We start from the raw sequence: 18,904 nt of genomic DNA on the forward strand, positions 1-18,904 counted from the left end.
TTGAAAATTAAATAAGCTAACCAAAGCCATGTGGGAATGGAATTATTTAAAATGATCCTTATACACTATAAACTCTTAGAAAGACAGATCTTTAGCCATGCACAAAATGAAGCTTTTGGCGAAATATGTTCAATAAATTGTCTGATTTGAACATAGAGAAAATTATTTATTAGGCTCCATTTATGTCGCTCAGACCATTATTCCTGGCAGTCTGTCAGAGCATGACAGATGATGTAACTTTTGAATCTACTTCTCTGTTTGACACATACCCCACCCATGGAAGACTAAAGTTGATATGCTCTATAGATCCGTATCAGCTATGTAAAAATGTCAAATGACATGTTAGGATGGTGTAACAGCTTGTACGATACCAAACCTGATAACAGTCCAGCAAACATTCAGGTATCATTTACTGTTCGTGTATATAGTGCAGTTTGATGAAGCACAACGTGCTTGTAGATATATCTCTGTGACTCACTGAAACAACAACACTGACAGATAATTGTTGGTGTCTTGTAATTGAGAACAATTCACATGAATTAAGATGAATAAGATCTCTGATCCAAATGGGATCCAATGTCATCTAGTGTCGTTACTAGATGTCAAGTGAAAAGGCAATACATCAATGTGGATTTGAGAGTGGAAATGGGCAGCAGGCCTACAGGCTGGAAAGTGAGTTTTTGGAAGGTAAAAATCTTATTGCCTGAGGCCTGTCGCACAAAACAAGTTTAACATTGTCAGGCTATGAAGCTTTCACAAGACTTAATACCAGTGATAGTTAGGCCCAAAAAGCCTGTTATCTGGCTTTGCTAATACAGAATTTTCCAACCTAGTGATATGTGCACACATCAGTAAGGTGGGATTAATAACAAATAGCCAACAGAAAAGCTATGGGCCGAAACCTGGCAAAAAGCAAAGCAATAATTCTATCTTTTTGACACATTTTTCATTTTTTAAGTAAACACTGAGTTGTTTGTACTGATAAGACACTGTCAAATAACACTTAAAACCATGCAGATGCTTTCTAGTCATTTCATGTTACAGAAAACGATTAAAAAAAAAGTGCTTAATTCACATTTAAGCAAATGATCAGTATCTTTGAAAGTCATCCTATTCATTTGATAGCTTACGGTTTTGAAACTCTTCCTTGACCTGAAACTGTCACTCAGAACTCAGCAGGATACTGATCCACGTTTGCTTCAGAATGATTACATAATGTGCAATTGTACTCCTCATCAGTTGTGTGAAGTAACTAAATACATTTACTCAACTTCTGTATTTAAGTACAATTTTGAGGTACTTGTACTTGACTATTTCCAATTTACTTCAACCTCCACTACATTTTAGAGGAAAATATTGTACTTTCTACTTCCCAACATTTATTCAAGGTTTTTTAAATTTTTATTTTACTACTTTAAGAATTCACTCAATGGATAATACAACTAGCTTTTAAAATAGAACACATTGTTAAAGATTAAGTCAATGGTTTCCAACTTTTCTGGCTTCTGATGTCTTACAAAAAGCATTTTGTAGTCGGTGTCACATTTCAGATGACTATGACTTCACAGCTCCACCAAATATTTTTCCTGCTAAACCTCTTACCTGGCTTCATTTCAATAAAAGTTCAAACGTTCCAATACCAGACCAAAAATCAAAGATTGGAGATTTAAGAAAAGTTTAAAAAATGAAAACAGATTTAGGTATCAGAACTTTGTATCTTTTTCTCCTTCCTCTCCCATTAATCGTTACACAGATTTATCTGGTGTCCCTGAATATAAAAGTGTAGGGTACACTTTATTTGGATAGTCTGCTTTAGAGAGAGTTTGCACAGTATTCGTAGCATTTCAAAAGGTTCAGTTCATCTGTTTTGCTAACCCCTAACACTAACTGACACTTCAATATTAATAATCTATTGATATCACATTTAATAATATATCAGTCAGTGGGTCTAAACCAGTGATTTTATTTTAGTACTGCTGCTAATACTTTTACTTAATGTTTCATGCAGGATTTTCACTTGTAATGGAGTATCTTTACATTGCTACACTACTGTACTTTCTCGGCTGCTCCCCATCTCATGTGTGTGAGGACAGATTTTATTTTATTGTGGCCAAGTCTATACATGATGGCAATGCAGTGGAAACTCATCCAAGACTGAGCACAAGCCTCTGTGCCAGGAACATGTCAGCTCTTTGGAGTCAATGTTACATCCAGATGATGACTCGTTTTCACACAGCTGCATTCAAGGCATTCACCAATACACATCACTGAGCCAGAAAGTTCTTCTGTTATGCTTACATGATTGATGTGGGCCAATTAAAAACAGACCAAGACCTTCCCCGAACTCCTACATTTGTAGGTCATATGAGGTGTACTTTTATACTACATCAAAAACGTCCTACCTCCTCCTTCAAACCCTCCTGTATTTTGAGTTTAATTTGTTAATCAAATAATTTATTTGCATCAATGACACCTGATCAACTAATATAACATTCTCTGACTTTAAACAATACTCTAATATCCAAATAATAGAAACTTATTATTGCACTGTGCACTGATTATTGGGTAATTAATTGAATATTAAATTCTGGAACACGTTTTATTATTCTGTCCAGCCTTCACACACTAATCTAATTTTCTAGCAATAAGAGCATGTTTTAAAACATAGTGTTTTGTTCAAACGTCACAGCCTGATGCACCTTCAAAAGAGGACATATCTCAAGCAACTCATTTCATTAAGACATTGTTTGGCCACAAAATTACAAACAACGAAAGTGTGAATGGTAGCTGAACGCTCTTTCAGCATTAAGATACTGTTTATGAATTTTCCATCTGCACGCTTTCACTTAAGGATGAACAGACAAGCTGCCTGTTGGTGATAGTGATGAGCAGTGGAAACTGTCACGCCAAGTTGAGTGAAATTTGAACCCGTTGTTGGTATATCAGCAGTCTCATAAATGACTTAATAATTGATTGGGTGATCTCTGCTGAGTACAGTGTGGAAAATCCAAAGCCAAATGGAAAAGCAATGGGATCTTCCAGCAGATGTTTTCTCAATTCTCAGACAATGTTGTAAATGTATAAAATATTGCCGACTGTGCGCCTGACTGCAGAATGTATTCACTCTCTCTGTAGCAAGATTTGTAGGTTACTATAGCAGTTTGCTTAAATAGTTACTTACTCGCTGCTGGTACAACAGTGCAACAGTGACTGATACAATCTAAACATATAATAATTTCTCAGGGACATGAGTACACACACACACACACACACACACACACACACATAAATATATATATATATACATATAATATAAAATTATTTAATTTATTGCTCATAGAGATTTGATTCCCCTCTACACTGAAATACTGTTAATAGCTCCGCAACAACAGTAACGTGAAGTGAATTGTATTTATTTTATATCAAGATGTAAGAAAAACATGGCATGCAGATTTAGACTGACGAGATACCAAAGTGAGCAGCTCATGTCACGCATTTAGTAGTGAAGCACGTCAGCTGTAGAGCATTTAATCAGTGATGTGCAAAGTGATCTCATTGGTATGTGTGAAGCAAGCAAGCTTCAGTAATTGCAACCACCGACTGCAGGATTTAATGCCCACAATCCACTTTTTTTTGTGTCATACATACAGAATATCAGTTGGTTTTGCTGTACTATTAAATACTAAAGCAACATATTTTTGTACTTATTGTATGATTGGCAAGCAAGTTATTATTTTGTTTTTCCGCAGGCCATCGACTGGATGAGCAGACAAAATGCTTCACTTAAGATGTCATTTCAAATATAATAGTAATGTAAATCACAACACAATGGTGATTAGTACGATGACTTCATCACTTCAATAAAGCCCGTTACTCAACACTGAATACTGAAACAAAACTTTTTTACATCTTACCATGTTTGTGTTTGTATCTTGGCAGTTGCTCAGATCTCTACCCAGTCTAGTCCTCCCAAGAGGCCATGAATTGCATTTAGCTTGCACTTGAGCCAAATACCAGGGGAGCTGGGCCTGATGTCAACAGTTCACACAATATCCCTGCAGCCTCAGGGCTGTATTGTTACAAACACAATCTTAATTATGATTAACTGCCCTCTGATAAACAACACATAGCAATGCATTCATCATTGTTCATTTCATAATACCCACTGTAATAAAATCATAATTAATGATGTTAAAATTAAAATGAATTACTGACTTGTTTTGACATTTTGTACACAATTTTGTTGTTGTTGCTGTTTTTCTCTTTTGTTAAGTCTTATACTCTGTAATATATGAGGATATATACTTTCCATGAAAAATGGAACAAGACAGTTCTTTTTGCGGTTTAAATCCAGTGTATTTTATGTTTTCCATGGTATCTTCTTGGACATTTCAAAAGGTTGACTGCCAAGCTGCCTGTTAAACATACAGAAAAACAACAGAAAAGGGATGACTCAGAAATAGAGTCTTATTTAAAGAGCTTGTACTTGGAAATACAAAATATAGACATAATATTTAATTTTGATATTTGAAATTCAAGACTCTCTTTTATAAACCAATGTTACTACTTAAGGGCCTTACAAGGACATGAGAAATGACTCCAAACCACAATGTCTTTAGACGCCTTTTTCAGATTGGCATGTTCATATCAATGAAAGCACTTTATTGGAAGATGTTTGGAAAATAGAAAGGAGAAAGTCTCTAGTTGGATACATAGTTCCAAGTGATACAAGCAGACAAAATTTACATGAAACCTTAAACAACGTACAACTTACAGCTGAAAGAGAAATTGAAAAAAAATGTAGCAATTAAAGTCTGAAAACACATCAGCATTTTTTTTCAATCTGCATCATGGCGAGATTTATAAATCTTCCCAAACAGCTTGTAAAATCCCCTTGTTCAAACCTTCACCTCTAGCAAAGTCATAGAGAAGTTTAGAATTGAAATGTTTTTATTGCTACCCTAATGGCTTATTAAAAGATTTTATTGCTACCCTGACTTGCTCTGTGTCTTTAATGTCATGCCAAAACGTTCAGTTGAACAGTTTACATATACTGAACCAAAAGACATTGCACACTCATTAGGGGTATACATTCAAAGCACCATTAAATTGTTTATGAGAATAGTTTTATTTAATTTTGTCAGTTATACCTGTTACAGTACATTTGAAATCACTGACAATTTGAGAGTATCCCCTGTACTGAAACACCAGTCTCAACCTCTGGGTTTGGTATCTCTCTCCGCCTTTACAACGTTGATATTCTCATCTGTCCACGCTCAGTCCCTTCCCCTCCTCCTGTTGCCGGCTGGTAAAAAAAAAAGGATGGAAGCATAATACATGTCAGTTAGGCCAACTCACATGGAATAGATTATTATGTAAATGTCGAATATGCACTGTATTGAAGTTTAGTATCTAGGCTCTGATCTCATCACTACCCACTCGGAAACACCAAGCTCAGCACAGTAGATAGTGGGAGCGATGATTATAACCTCCCCCCATATGGGGAGCATATAGACTCAGAGCCCACATGTGGATGTTGTGGTGGCGGTGGGACTCATGTAATGTTATATGAACAGCAGTGGCATTAGCACCATAAATCAGCATAGCTTTTAGGTGAGCGACGTGGCAACAAGCATGGCAGCAAGAGAGTGAGCAGCCCACAGTTGGCTGAAAGAAATGGTCTGACATATGGGAAAATATGCTCTTTTGCTTTCTTCCCAAAAGTTAGATGAGAAGATTGATACCATTCCCATGTCTGTTTGATAGCTATGGAGCAACAGCCTTCGCAAAATTATTTTGGCGAATACTTGTGCAACATATTTGCGTTTCTCCTGGCTCAATATATGCCCGATTCCTTGGCCCAAACACGGTTCACAAACAGCATGTCAGATGCTACTTCTGCATCTGGACCAATTCTGGTGCACACATACAAAGTGAAGGATCCTCCAGCTGTCTGTTATCCTCCAGGCTGAATCAGCCCAAATGTGGAACTATACGGGCCAGACTCAGGTCAAGGACTTAGGCATATGTTCACCCAGAAGTATCACTTTGCCATCCTTTGCACAAAGACCAGAAACAGGTGGAAACACCTAACTTGGCCAAAGGTAAGACAATCCACCTACCAGTACCTCCAAAGCATATTGATTAACATATTATATATTGTTTGTTTAAATGATACAAAAGTTGAACTATAAAAAAAAATTACACAGTGTTGATTAAACAAACAAAATATAATGTGTTAATTAACAAGTTTTAGATGTAGATGCAGGCAGAATTTTCTACCTTTGGACAAAGCCAGACTAGCTGTTTCTCACTCTTTCCAGTTTTCATGGTAAAGTGAACTGGAGGCTGGCTGTCGCTTCACATTTGTTGTACAGAAATGAGGGAGTTATCATTTCTCTCATCTAACTCTCAGCATGAAGTGAATAGCCTGAGCATATTTCCTAAAATGTCAAAAACACCCATGGGGGTGCTGAGAGAAGAGTATGCCATGTTAACATAGCGGTGGACTCGAGTTGACTGCCCGAAGTAGCTCACAGGCTACACTGCATTTGTTACAAATGCAGGATTTTTTTTTTTACCTAAAACTCTTCGGACTGCGGTTCTTCTGTTACTGCCTTCTACAGAGTCAAACAAACATGTAAGTCATACATTATTTATGAATCATTCACTGAGATGTCCACACCGATAAAACTCACCTTTGATCAGTCTGGTAAAACTTTCAGCGTCCAAATCAGCGTTCCCTTCCACAATGGTAACTCCTGGAATGTCAACTCCTGAGGGAAAAGACAACAACCTTAAATTGAAACTGGAATATTTTGTACAGGGATGCATTGTAAGATATATTGTCTTAAAGAATTATCAAATTATATTCTAGTTATTAAGCCCTGATATACCAATGACAACATTCATATTCATTCACATGTTTAAAGAGCTGTGGGTCTATGAGATTTAGATCATATTTGTTTTAAATCTAGTAAAATGGATTATCTAGATTACTGGACGTAGTTTGAATTTAACCTAGGTTAAATCTAAAATGTAATATGTTATTTCATATAATGTATAATAATAATAAATTAACAATCATATTTTATATATTAAGTGGGAAATATTTCCCTACAAATCCAGCTACATTTGTCGCTGAATTTCTCTGTTCAAATGTTTCACTGACCTTCCAGGTCGATGTTGGTGGTGCCAGTGGCGACTGAGTACTGAGGGCCTGGAAACAACAACATTCATGAGTTCTTAAGATGATAAATGATAAACAGCCATTGACATACTGATTCAAGAAAGAAATATTCACCTGTGACAACCCTGGTGACTTTAGTGATGGAAGGTTGACCTTCAATAACCCTGGTGACCTTGGTGATGGAGGGTTGACCTTCAATAACCCTGGTAACTTTGGTGATGGAGGGCTCCCCTTGGATGAACCTTGTCACTTTGGTGACTTCGGGAGCTATAACAGTAAAGACATGCATGTTTCACTACACTGAAATTACAGCTAACACAGCATTGCCCCTCGATACAGGGAATCTCCATTTATATACAGGGAACATAACAAATGGACCTTTCACTGGATCAGAAAGGTTGTTATGACAAAAATGTGATTCATAATCAAAAGATTGCCATCTAATTTTCAAACATTATTTTTGCAACCCTGTTTTCAATGTATAAAATGTGTTATTATTAGTAATTTTTAATGTTTATTATTCTAAATATGAAAATTTTTCTTAAATTCTTTGATCTGCTTTTATTGCTGATTGGTACAATGATGAGCCAGAAGAGAGAGACTGTTTTTCTTCTGTCTGATTGATACTACTGCTACTTCTACTTCAGCTGTCAATCACCTCATGTCTTGCGTGTGTGTGTGGAATTATCTAGATTAACTAAAAATGTTGGTAAATTATCTGTACGTGTTTCAACTCAACAGCTGGTATCCTCTGTCAGACTGATTAGGAATCACATGATGATGATACTCTGTCATCATTACTGTACCTTCCTCGATGACACGAGTGATGATCCTCTCTAATAACAACAGGAGATATGAAGCCATTAATGACAGCGAAAATTTCCCATTCGGAGATTAAAAATACTGAATTGCAAAGGACAAAATCAAAACAAAAATAAACATTGTATCATTGCTACTTACTCATAAATGTAAGGGGAATTTCCTGATATCTGAATCCTGAGATGAACTTTAAAAAAAAAAAAAGAAAAAAGAAGCAAACGTGTTAGTAGATTATCATATAACACATTAACAAAATGGTTTATGTATGAGCTATAACCTATAATTAATTAAACTGTGGAAAAATATTCATAATCAACAGCGAAATAAACAAACTGCTGAGCTGCTGACACCCTTGTTCATACACCACAAGCTTAATGCTCCATGCAGATGGTTTTCATGTAGGATCTTGTCTAGTACTTTGTTGCATTAACTGGATTTTGGCAGAAAATTGAAAACCCTGCCCTTTATAAGACTTGCAGTTTTGTTTGCAAGAAATCAAATTTTTATATGACACCTTTAATTGCATGTATGTGATGATCCTCTTCAGTAGCACAAGGAGATCCTGGCTTCCAACTGGCATGTCTGGAGGAAAGCACAGGGCGTTTACGATAATTGGGCTTTTACAATAGTTAGCAGTACAGCGTGCATTTCAAGACACGTTTACAAAGGGAAGGGAACATTAACAAAGTTGTACCTGCAGGATATAAGAGGTGGTTGACAAAGTGAACGACTCCATTTGTGGCCATGATATCAGATTCGGGGACTTGGACAGAATTCACTAGCATAGTGTTGTTTGCCTGAGGGACACAGATAAAACAATTACAGTCAAGAAAACCATAAAATGAAGGGCCTGAATGAACCCGTACACAAGAAATGAATTCTGCTCTGCAATGTAATTAACTGAGTTTCAAAACTGAGGATGGAATTTTATCAGATAATAGTGATTGACATTACCATAAAAACATTTCACTGAATAATTAAGATACATTCATACTTAAAGGTTTATAGAATTGAATTGCCAGGTATAAAATGCACTGACTTAAGACAAAAGCTTTTCATTCTTGTTGCACTGAATACTTACAGACTTCACTTTGAGGTTACTGCCCTGGAGAGACTTGAGAAGGTTTGTTACTCCACCCTCCAAACCACCACCGATGAAGATACCATTATTGATGTGATACAGAAGGATGGTTCTGAGAGCATTGATGTCACCTGAAAGAAATAGGAAAGGGGAAACATATAAATTATGAATTTATTTTGTGCGATTCTCAACTAGTCATGCAAGTACTTGGAAGACATCAAAAGATAAAAGGGAGTCTGGAAGACGTACTCTTCAACAAGGCGAAATCACTCTCACTCAGACCAGTGAAAGACTCATCGCTAGGGGCAAACAGGGTAAAGTCTCCCTCCTGTTTCAGCAAGTCAGTCAAGCCAGCAGCCTCCATCAGAGACAAAAAGATCCTGCAGTACAGAGAAGAAAACAGTAACTTAGCTGTTACACAAACCACTGTGGGCTGACATACTGCAACAGCAGCACTTTCTCATTACCATATATGCCATGTGGATTTAGTGAAAAGATACAGAAACATGTGGTTTGAGTCATAAGCTGCATTTTAATACCACAGTCCATTTTCACTAACATTGATCTGCACTTACTTGAACCTTCCATTTTCTGTCAGAATCTCAAACATGGTTTTTTCCGCTGGTTTCAACAGAGTCCTCATGAGATGAAGGGCCCCATTGCTTCCCTCTTTACTGCCCCTTACCAGACAGGAATTCTCAATGCACACAGCCTGCAGAAATAATCCACAAGGTAAAGGCAAGGGGATAAATGTTATGTCTCAAAGATGTGAAGATGGATGGTCAAATGACAGCGATAATACATGCAGTGTGTGTATAGTGGCACTCAGCCACAATTTTTGGGCACAATTTCAGAGAAGAGGACGCACTGTGCGATAGATGAAGACCCTCAGATATTTTCCCCCGATGGTCTCCAGCCGCTGGCCATTGTACAACTGTCCCAGGACAATCTTGTTTTTCAAGATGTGGTTCTCCAGTACAATCTTGAGCAACCTCTGATCCATGGACATCACTTCATCTGTAGAAGAAAGGAATGGCTTTATATTTCCCAACAGAAAACAAACATACCACCAGCATTGTACATTTACATTTAATGCACAAGGTTTTAGCACCAGAAGTTATATATTCTCATTGCTTTTATTCTGGCCACAATGTCCTGAGAGCAGCAGCCTCAGCAGCTACAATACTACAAAATCGTGTCTCGTGACTTTTAGATTTCTGTACATAGAAGAATTCATGGTTTGAATGCATTTGTTGGTTTCTCTTACATCCAGCTGTTGTTGCATTGCGCATTCATTACACTCACTGAAAACTGAATGGCTACAGAAGATAAAGAGTTCTGCCTCAATTAATTGCAGATTATTTTTACAGAAACAAAACATCTCCACTACCTTGTCCAGGAAAGTTCTTTGGGGGAGTGGGTATTTGGTCTTACATGGCATAAAGTTTCTTCAGTGTCTCAATAAATCGATAATTTCCCAGAAGCTCCATATATGTATATATCAATTCACTCATGAGTCAGCATGGAAAATGAAATAAAAAGTGTTCCCTTTTACTCCAGACTGAGTGTGGAGCAGCCAGGGTTCATATAGCCACCTGCTGAGAGGAAAACAGAGGGATGAAGTACTGAACGGTATGTGACTCACCAGTGAAGGCAACGTTGAGGGGAGCCAGCAAAGTGTACTCAGCCTCTGGTTTCATAGCAGCAGAAAGGCCCAGTTCGGACACCATGTCACCAAAGGTTGACTGGGACTGTCCCACCAGTTCCATCACCTGCTTAGCTTGAAGGGAACAGGGAATTCTGGCACCATTAAAATATGAATTACAGGAAAACATCAAACACCTGGAACAACATAGTTATTTATGTAGTAAACCAGCTACACGTAAATATGAGGAAAAGAGGAAATGGGAGTCTAACCTGAGTCTGGCATGAGCACTTCGTCAATAAAGTGGATGACTCCATTCGTGGTGACAATGTCCTTCTTGAGCACCATCTTGATACCGTTGACAGTTAAACTTTCACCATCACAGCCAATCTCAATGTTGTTGCCCTCCAGGGTCTCATAAGAGCTGCCAGCTATTATAGCCTCAGAGCACTGGATAGAGTCCAGTAGGTGGAAATTCAGAAGAGCTGTAAGAGCAAGGCAAAGTTTTAAATTAATGTGTGGTTTAGGTGAAGTATAGTATTGTTAGATGTTTATTTGAATGCAAAGTAGGTCTGTTTGCTGCATGGGCTGTTTTATGTTCTTTCTCATGTTACATTACAGCTGAAGATACAAGACCCTGGGAACCTTATGACCCTTTGTATCCCTTGGGTCCTTGAGTGAGATGACTCAAGATTTCTTCACAGTACTGTTTAACTTTGTGTGAAATGGTCTGATCTCACATCATTGGGCAAGCTATGGGCTAATAAAAAGTTTTGGGTTATTGCCAATTTGACCAGTTTGCTCAATGAAGCAGCTGTTTCCTGCCCCTCGGTGTTCATGCAAAACATCCGAAGGTTGAAAATGTTGAAATTCTGCACTTCTTTGTTGTTTTCTCTATGAGTTACAGTCACAGTCACTGTATTATTTTTGTATATTTAAAGGATTTAACTTGTTCCACTTGATGATGAAAGTGGTATAATTCTTAAAAATGTGGCTACAGTACTGTATATTGATCCTGACCTACTCACATAATATACAGTATAACGCTTAAAAAAATGAAAGTATAAAAAACATTACCAAAGCGTCAAATGATGTGTTGCATCGTTTGACTTTCCACCCACAATGTCATTCATAACCTGAAACTAGAGACTTATTTTTATTGCTCTTCAACTCAACTTTGTTATGTATAGCTTGCCAAATGTGTTTAAGTTCCAGATACATTGTGGCTTCATATGTTTTGAATTGGAAGAAAAAAAAAATCACTTCATGGGTGACTCAGTCTGACTAACATGCCGACAGGGAACCACTGCATTTCTTTTCCTGTACCGACATCATTAAATATAAATATGGTCCTAGTTTCCTGCAGTTAATATAAACCCTCAGTCTCCATGGCAGTGTTTTCAATGGCCTAGAGTGATCCTCTGGGCATTAAGGAGCTGCGACTGACTTCTAAAAATAAAAGTCTGGGTTACCTTTGAGGACCTCTTTGTCGCTCTGAAGTCTCTCCAACACATCGCTGCCTAGCTTCTCAAAGGCTTCATTGGTGGGGGCAAAGAGAGTGTAATGTCCTGGCTGACCCAGCTTGTCCAGCAGCCCAGAATTTTGAGCCAGATCCTATAAGGCAATTTCATTGGCAGGATTATGTTTAGTGAAGTACAATGTACAACAGAGTACAGTAGAGGCATAATAACCCTCTTAAAAATGAATTTAAAAGTACCTAAATCTCATATGCAAACCCTGCATTTTATCTCCCTATATATTTCTTCATATGTTAATTTCAGCCTGTGGTCATTACTACAGATGACAAATAACTCTGGCACATTTTCTGTTATGTTTACTAATGTGCACTATCTCTGTTAACTGAAGCAGTAAAGGAAACAAATGATTTGTCTTCTTTGCTGTGTTTCAAATTGCCATGAAAACTTCCAAATCAAACTCCCCAAAGTGACCCACTTTTGCATCAGTGTTTGCAATTACTTGTCCTTGAGGTGGTTAGATTTTCTTGTCTATACTCACACTCAGAGTTGTCAGGTCATCATCAACCTCGACGGTGTCCTGGATGGTGTTTCCAACAGCACTGATGACACGATCAATGACATGCACAACTCCATTTGAGGCAACCTGGTTGCCATAGATGATCCTGGCACAGTTCACAGTCACCACCTGCACATAATATACACTTGTTATAATGTTATACCACTGAAAAGTGTTTTAAGTACAACTACAAGGGGACTGTCATAATGATACTGAATGCTAACACTCACCCCATTGGAGTAATGGTTAATATGAAGACCGAGGTCATTGTACATGGAGGTGACTGTCATTCCATTCCTCAAGTCTTTGGTTAAGAAGCGTTTGTTGGCCATGTGATAATGCAGAGCGTTGTACAGTTCAATGTTGACATTGCTGACCAGTGCACTCCTCACAGACTGTTAGGTGAGGAAAATTAGATGTTAAATCTTCACAGACAGAGAGTGCCTGTAGCTTTTGTTTCGTTTTTGACTCACCTCATCCAAACTCTCCCAGGCCTCATTGCTTGGGGCAAAGAAGGTATAGGATCCAGATCCCTCAATCTCGGGCCTCAGCTTAGAAATATCTGAGTATTTTTGGGTTGAGGTGGCTTTCACCAGACCCAAGGTGCCATACACATGGTCAATTGGGGCCACTAAGAAAGAAATTTACACTAAGCATTATTTGATGTCAGCTTTCTTTTTTGAAAATAGAAATACAAACATTTAGAGCATGAAAAGAAAGACTCTACATGTGTTGACATTATGCTTCGGCATCCTCTTCTAGTTTATTTTCTCTGATTTCAAATATAGCACACATCTGCTCTGCAGTTGGTGGCTATGACCTCTTCTAACCTTACACATTGACTACCATGTAGCATTTAAGACACTGTACCTGCAGGGCAACCACGCATGCCCTCCAGCTTCATGTACCCTGGGCAGCACTCATAAAGCACAGTCCTGCAGGCAAAACACACAGATAACAAATGTGGGTATCACCAAAAAGAAGAAACATGTCTTCTGAAATACTATTCTATACTTTTCTTTCAATATAGTAGTGTAAGAAATTTGTATTTTCTATGGCTGCCATGTTCTGAGCTGAATCAACATTTGGTCGTATGTATACAGTGTTTCCAGATGTTACTAATTATGTCTTTCATTACCCAGACAGTCCATGTGAACCAGCAGCTTAGGCCAAAACCTAATGGAAATGGTGCGTCAAGAATTATGCTACCATTACAGTAGTAGATTTATATTACCAAGACCTCCTCTTTGAAGCTAAACAATTGGTTTCGACTCTACTTGGCATTTGGTTAACCTCGGAAACATTTGGAATTTGGCCTTGAAAACCTGCAGTTTAATTGGAGTTGAGTTTTAGGAAATTTTGGTTAACATAAGGAACATTTAAAGGTTGTGAAGGTCTGCATGGCAACAGTTGAGCTAATCAGAAAAACATTATTCAATTGTCACCAGAGTTCTTACAGAAATGTTTATTTGCTGTGTGATAAACACGAGAGAAGCAGTGACTCCTCACCACTTAAATAGGGCTGGACACCATAGCCTGGGGGGGTAGTAAAATTCAGAGGTGCAGCTGCCAGATATAAACATGCCTATACCCTTTGAGTCAGCAGGTTTGAACATGTTGGAACCATCGTATTGTTTCCAGCCCTTGCAAAACCAGACATTTGGAGAGATGTACATTTCACAAAAAAATGACTCATGGGTATGCAACAATAAAAAACCCACAAGACCTAAAGAACATCATAGATGTACCTATTAGGAATAAACAATACCACATATGTCCAGAGCTGCCGGGGGAGTTTATTACGGTGGACTACCAAGCTTTTATTGTTAGAAAACTCTATCAGCGAAGATGCTTCTTCACCACTTTGTTCTGCTTAACATGTTTAAAATAATCATGGCAACTAGTAAGCACATTAGAACACACATGTACGCCTGTTTTACAAATTGTTAACATTCATATATAACAATGTAATAAGCAAAATTACATTCGATAGTGTATGAGAGTGAACAGTGGGGGTGTATGGCTCCAGACTAAGCAGAGTGTAGATGGACGTACTTGGTCTGAGGACTGTGCTAAAATGTCTAATTTTAGCAAATTCCCTTCATCAGCACCTTCCCTGTGAAATTTACACTCCACATATGTGAGCCATTTGTAGTACGGATGGGCAATACTGATGATATGATAAACTAACTGCTACACATGCAGTATTGTAATTAGAAACACTTGTGCAAAAACCCCAGCAATGAAAGTATTTCGAACACTATCAAATACTTGTTGTTTGAAAAAAAATACATGGATGCATGAATGGATTTAAATACAAGCATTTATGTACATGGATATAATAGCTGTGAAAAACTGGTGGTGATGAACATGTACAAATGTACTGTAAATGAGAACAATCTTATGTGGATGACTAGGGACTGAGCAATTGACGACTAAACATGAAGGCCTTGATGAAGAGACAAGACTTCAAGCACTTTACTGTGCTTTTATCTATTGCTGATGTCTCAGACAGGGTAAGACCAAGGCCTCTGGGTCATGGATAACTGAAACTCTTTACCAGCTGTATTTGAATCAAAGTTGAATGGAGTTGGAGGGAGTGGGATGAGATCACACAAACCCCATTGGGGCAGCGTCAGCAAAACCCTCGCTACATTGCTTTCCCACATAAAGAAACTGTGTCTGGCCATGAAGTAGGAAACTTATGACTTGTCAGCATCTCTATAAAAGAACTGTTCCACTAAGAATCATGATAAAAGTTGTCACACATAATATATGGTGTGTGTGGCTTTATTCCAACTCAACCCATCACTAATGTGCAGTCAATTTTCTTGGAGACAGAGCTTTTCTGGAAGCATAAATATACTCATTCGTTGAATTAAACCTTGGTGGGTAAAGTACTTATATTCCAATTCCATTTAGAATAAACTTTGTAGTCCTGATCGAGACTGTCCACCTGCCAAACAGCTTATTATGACCTATAGAAGTCAGATGACGTAGTATATAGAACAAAGTCTGCACTGGGAAGAGGTTGGGGTGCAATCAACCATCAACGTGGCTTCATTTATCTATGACCATTCCACAACCTTAACAGCATGTTTATTATTTTAACTGTGACGATAATTGTTACCTAAACCTAACCAAGTAGTTTCTGTGTCTAAACCTAACCAAACTGTAACTGTTTCACAACCTTAATTGCATGTTTATTATTCAGGACAAAGAGGGTCCAATATACCTTGTGCTGGTACACTCCTATGGGTCATATCTGAAGGTATGGACAAACAATGCATATGGGTGTGTTGTTCTGATCGATTTTAAATAAATATGGAATTGAGACATTGACGTCAAACGTGTATGTACATGTACTCTCCAATAGGCCCATTTAAACCCGCTCAGATCTGAAATAAATAAAATAAATGCTGAACAAGTAATTACGAAATACACAAAATATTTTGCTATTATGCTTGTGAACTCTAGGATACACCAGAGGAGTTTGTGGAGGACACAGTGGGAGGAATAGTGGGAGGGTCATAGGATTGGTTTCGGGAAGGTGATATGATCTGTGTCACAATAACTAATTTGTTTAGCAAATGTAAAACACATGATTACATTTGTTATCTGATAAATATATGTGTAGGTATGCTTGCAAGTTTATACTGTATGTGTTGACCTGTTTTTTTTTAAATCAATTTGTGCATCTGGCACAATAACTTGTATCTAATCTGGTTAAGTTAAAATGGCCTTTAACACGTTTGTCCATCACTAAATCTGAAACAAATTTAATCGACATTTCCAAAAAAGATCTATTTATCTTTAATTAATTAATCTAAGTAAACTTTATCCACAAATCTGAATATTTCTGCCACTAGTACTTTAAAAAAAAATATTTGTACAACTCAAACTGGAATCCAAAGCATTTTCAGTAAGTCGTGCTTTAAGGAAATCAGTAAATTTGTTTACTGTGTGAATTCAGCTTTTGGCCCAGATGCTTTGATTGATTCCATATAGTCTCATGTCAGACTCCCATTGAAATAGATAAAATTCTTTGGCTGTTTCCATCATTATCATTTGCCAAGTTCAGTGAGCAGTGCATATTCATCATGAGTAGCTAAGCCTATTTAAAATGCTTGACAAGACTCAGTGAAAATGCAAGAAGAGAGGGCAAACTCAGTGTATGCGTACTGTATGTGTGTATATGTGTGTAAGAGTGAGAGAAAGAGTGAGAGAGACTGTAAAATAGGCATGGCTTTGATCCATGTTTAAACACAAAAGTGCTGAGAGAGCTGGAACAATAACAGAAAAAGAGCTTCTCTAGAACAGTTGAGCTGAATGCTTTTCCATTCATGAATACAGGCAACATTTTGCCACCACATCACATCCTGGAATCAGTGGTTCACCACAATGGCATCCAATGATGACCAGGCTTCTTAAGTTATGAAAAGCCCAACTTACAATTTATAAGATCGAATGGGAGAGTCTTCAATACAAAGAGTTAAGGGCTGTGTCCATAAATGTGTTATTCATTTTAAGCGATAGCTTCATTCAAAGTAAGTTAACAGATGTCTGTCTCTATGGAAACATCTAAGTTTCCATGAAAATCCTCAGAGAAGAAGAAGTAGTAGAAGAAGAAGAAGGAGCAGATTAGAAAGTTAAATGCCACACTTTCAAAAGATTTTTAGCCATTCAATTTGCTTATGTTCTTTAAACAGGAGAAACAACACTTACGCTTTCTTTCCACAGATGGCCCCTTGGTACCAATTGCGACAAGTGCTAAAGTACTTCTTCTTGGTCCCCATGACTTGCTGGAGCGCGCAGACATTGGGTCTGATAAGAATGAAACATTAATCAGCAGGTAAAACACATGAGATAGATTCTTTGGAAACTGAATTTTATTCACATATAAATTATATGGGAAAAACAGCCCTGCTGGGAATCACAACAGACTATCAAGTGTGAATAATTATTCAGCAACTACCCCTGCTGTTTCTGAGACCAAACAGTCAGATGTGAATAATAACATCTGTCTGCTGGAAATGAAATTGGTTTTGTCAGATTTGAGTACTTGATGCCAGACAACTATAAGCCTGCTGATCTACAGCTTCTCTAAGGGAATTGCATTATTCAATAACCTTTCATGACATATGCTGTGAATCAATTGTGACTGCATAACAATATAGCATATTTAAAAAAAATAGAAATGACACAAATGTGCAGAAATGAGAACTACAGATGCTTGTTATGCTCAAGGTTCAATACTATTACATGCAAAATAAAATCAACACAAGAGTGTTAAAAAAAACACATACACACATAATCATAATGAAAAGTATTGATAGGCTTACCCTTCTTTTCTTGCCCTAATGCGACTGTGGGCAACTATTTTGTCATAAGCTGAAGAGTCAGCCTGGTCGAATGTAGAGAGCACAAAGAGTGCAAAGGCAGCTACAAAAAGGAGTTTCATCCTTGATTTCTTAGCTAGCCCTTCCAGACCCAGAGTAATGGGGGCAGACTCAGAGTGGGAGTTTATATACCATGAGTCTCACCCACCACTCAAGGGGGGTGGCTGCATTTCATGCAAGTATGGACCACCCAGAACCTCTAAAAAACTACACTTCTATTAACAAATATACTGAGATTCAAGATTTTTGTGTGATGAATTGTGACCTATAAGTTGTTTTATATATTAAATAATGTTTGATGGAAATGTTTAAACAGTGGGACCACCACCACATTTACAGAAATATTTTGTACTCATCTTTGTCATTCCTTTTGCACGCAGGTTTAAAGGTGCACAGATTTTGCATTTCTCACAAAAAGATTCATTTTAAAACAGGCCACATTACAAAGACGATGTTAGCCTACTTGATTAAGAATTCCATTGTAATGAAAACCAGTAACCTCATATGGACACATTAGTGCACCTTTTGTTTAAAACAGTCAAGATTTAAAGGCTTGATTGTGTTTTATACATTTCATATTATGTTTTAAACAAATTGCTTAAGTAAATTTATTTCTCAGTGCACCACTACAAAATAAGTCAGCATGTTTTTTAGAGCCCTGAAGATGGCCTCCACTTCAGAGACATATATACTGAGCAGATGGAATATCTGGGATGCAGAATCAAGCTGCATCTTGT

General features: G+C 37.6%; 1 protein-coding gene across 2 annotated transcripts; it reads right to left on the bottom strand.

The window, feature by feature from the left end:
- Positions 1 to 4,612: 4,612 nt before the first annotated feature.
- postnb (periostin, osteoblast specific factor b) lies at positions 4,613 to 18,258 on the bottom strand. 2 transcript variants are annotated; one of them, XM_056375144.1, is made up of 22 exons: positions 18,111 to 18,258; positions 17,494 to 17,592; positions 13,639 to 13,703; positions 13,242 to 13,399; positions 12,999 to 13,163; positions 12,751 to 12,897; positions 12,207 to 12,348; positions 11,007 to 11,219; positions 10,735 to 10,869; positions 9,958 to 10,106; positions 9,665 to 9,801; positions 9,339 to 9,469; positions 9,090 to 9,220; positions 8,703 to 8,805; positions 8,523 to 8,590; positions 8,150 to 8,195; positions 7,996 to 8,025; positions 7,304 to 7,456; positions 7,172 to 7,219; positions 6,699 to 6,776; positions 6,582 to 6,620; positions 4,613 to 5,305 (listed from the first exon to the last, which is right to left on the bottom strand). In XM_056375144.1, exons 1-22 carry the CDS (start codon positions 18,227 to 18,229, stop codon positions 5,277 to 5,279), a joined length of 2,385 nt encoding a protein of 794 aa, XP_056231119.1. In that variant the 5' UTR covers positions 18,230 to 18,258; the 3' UTR covers positions 4,613 to 5,276. The 2 variants fall into 2 exon arrangements, with proteins under 2 accessions (XP_056231119.1, XP_056231120.1); XM_056375145.1 differs by lacking the exon at positions 6,582 to 6,620.
- Between the last annotated feature and the right edge of the window lie 646 nt (positions 18,259 to 18,904).

The sequence above is a fragment of the Seriola aureovittata genome, chromosome 4, assembly GCF_021018895.1.
Source record: "Seriola aureovittata isolate HTS-2021-v1 ecotype China chromosome 4, ASM2101889v1, whole genome shotgun sequence".
NCBI classification, from domain to species: Eukaryota; Metazoa; Chordata; class Actinopteri; order Carangiformes; family Carangidae; genus Seriola; species Seriola aureovittata.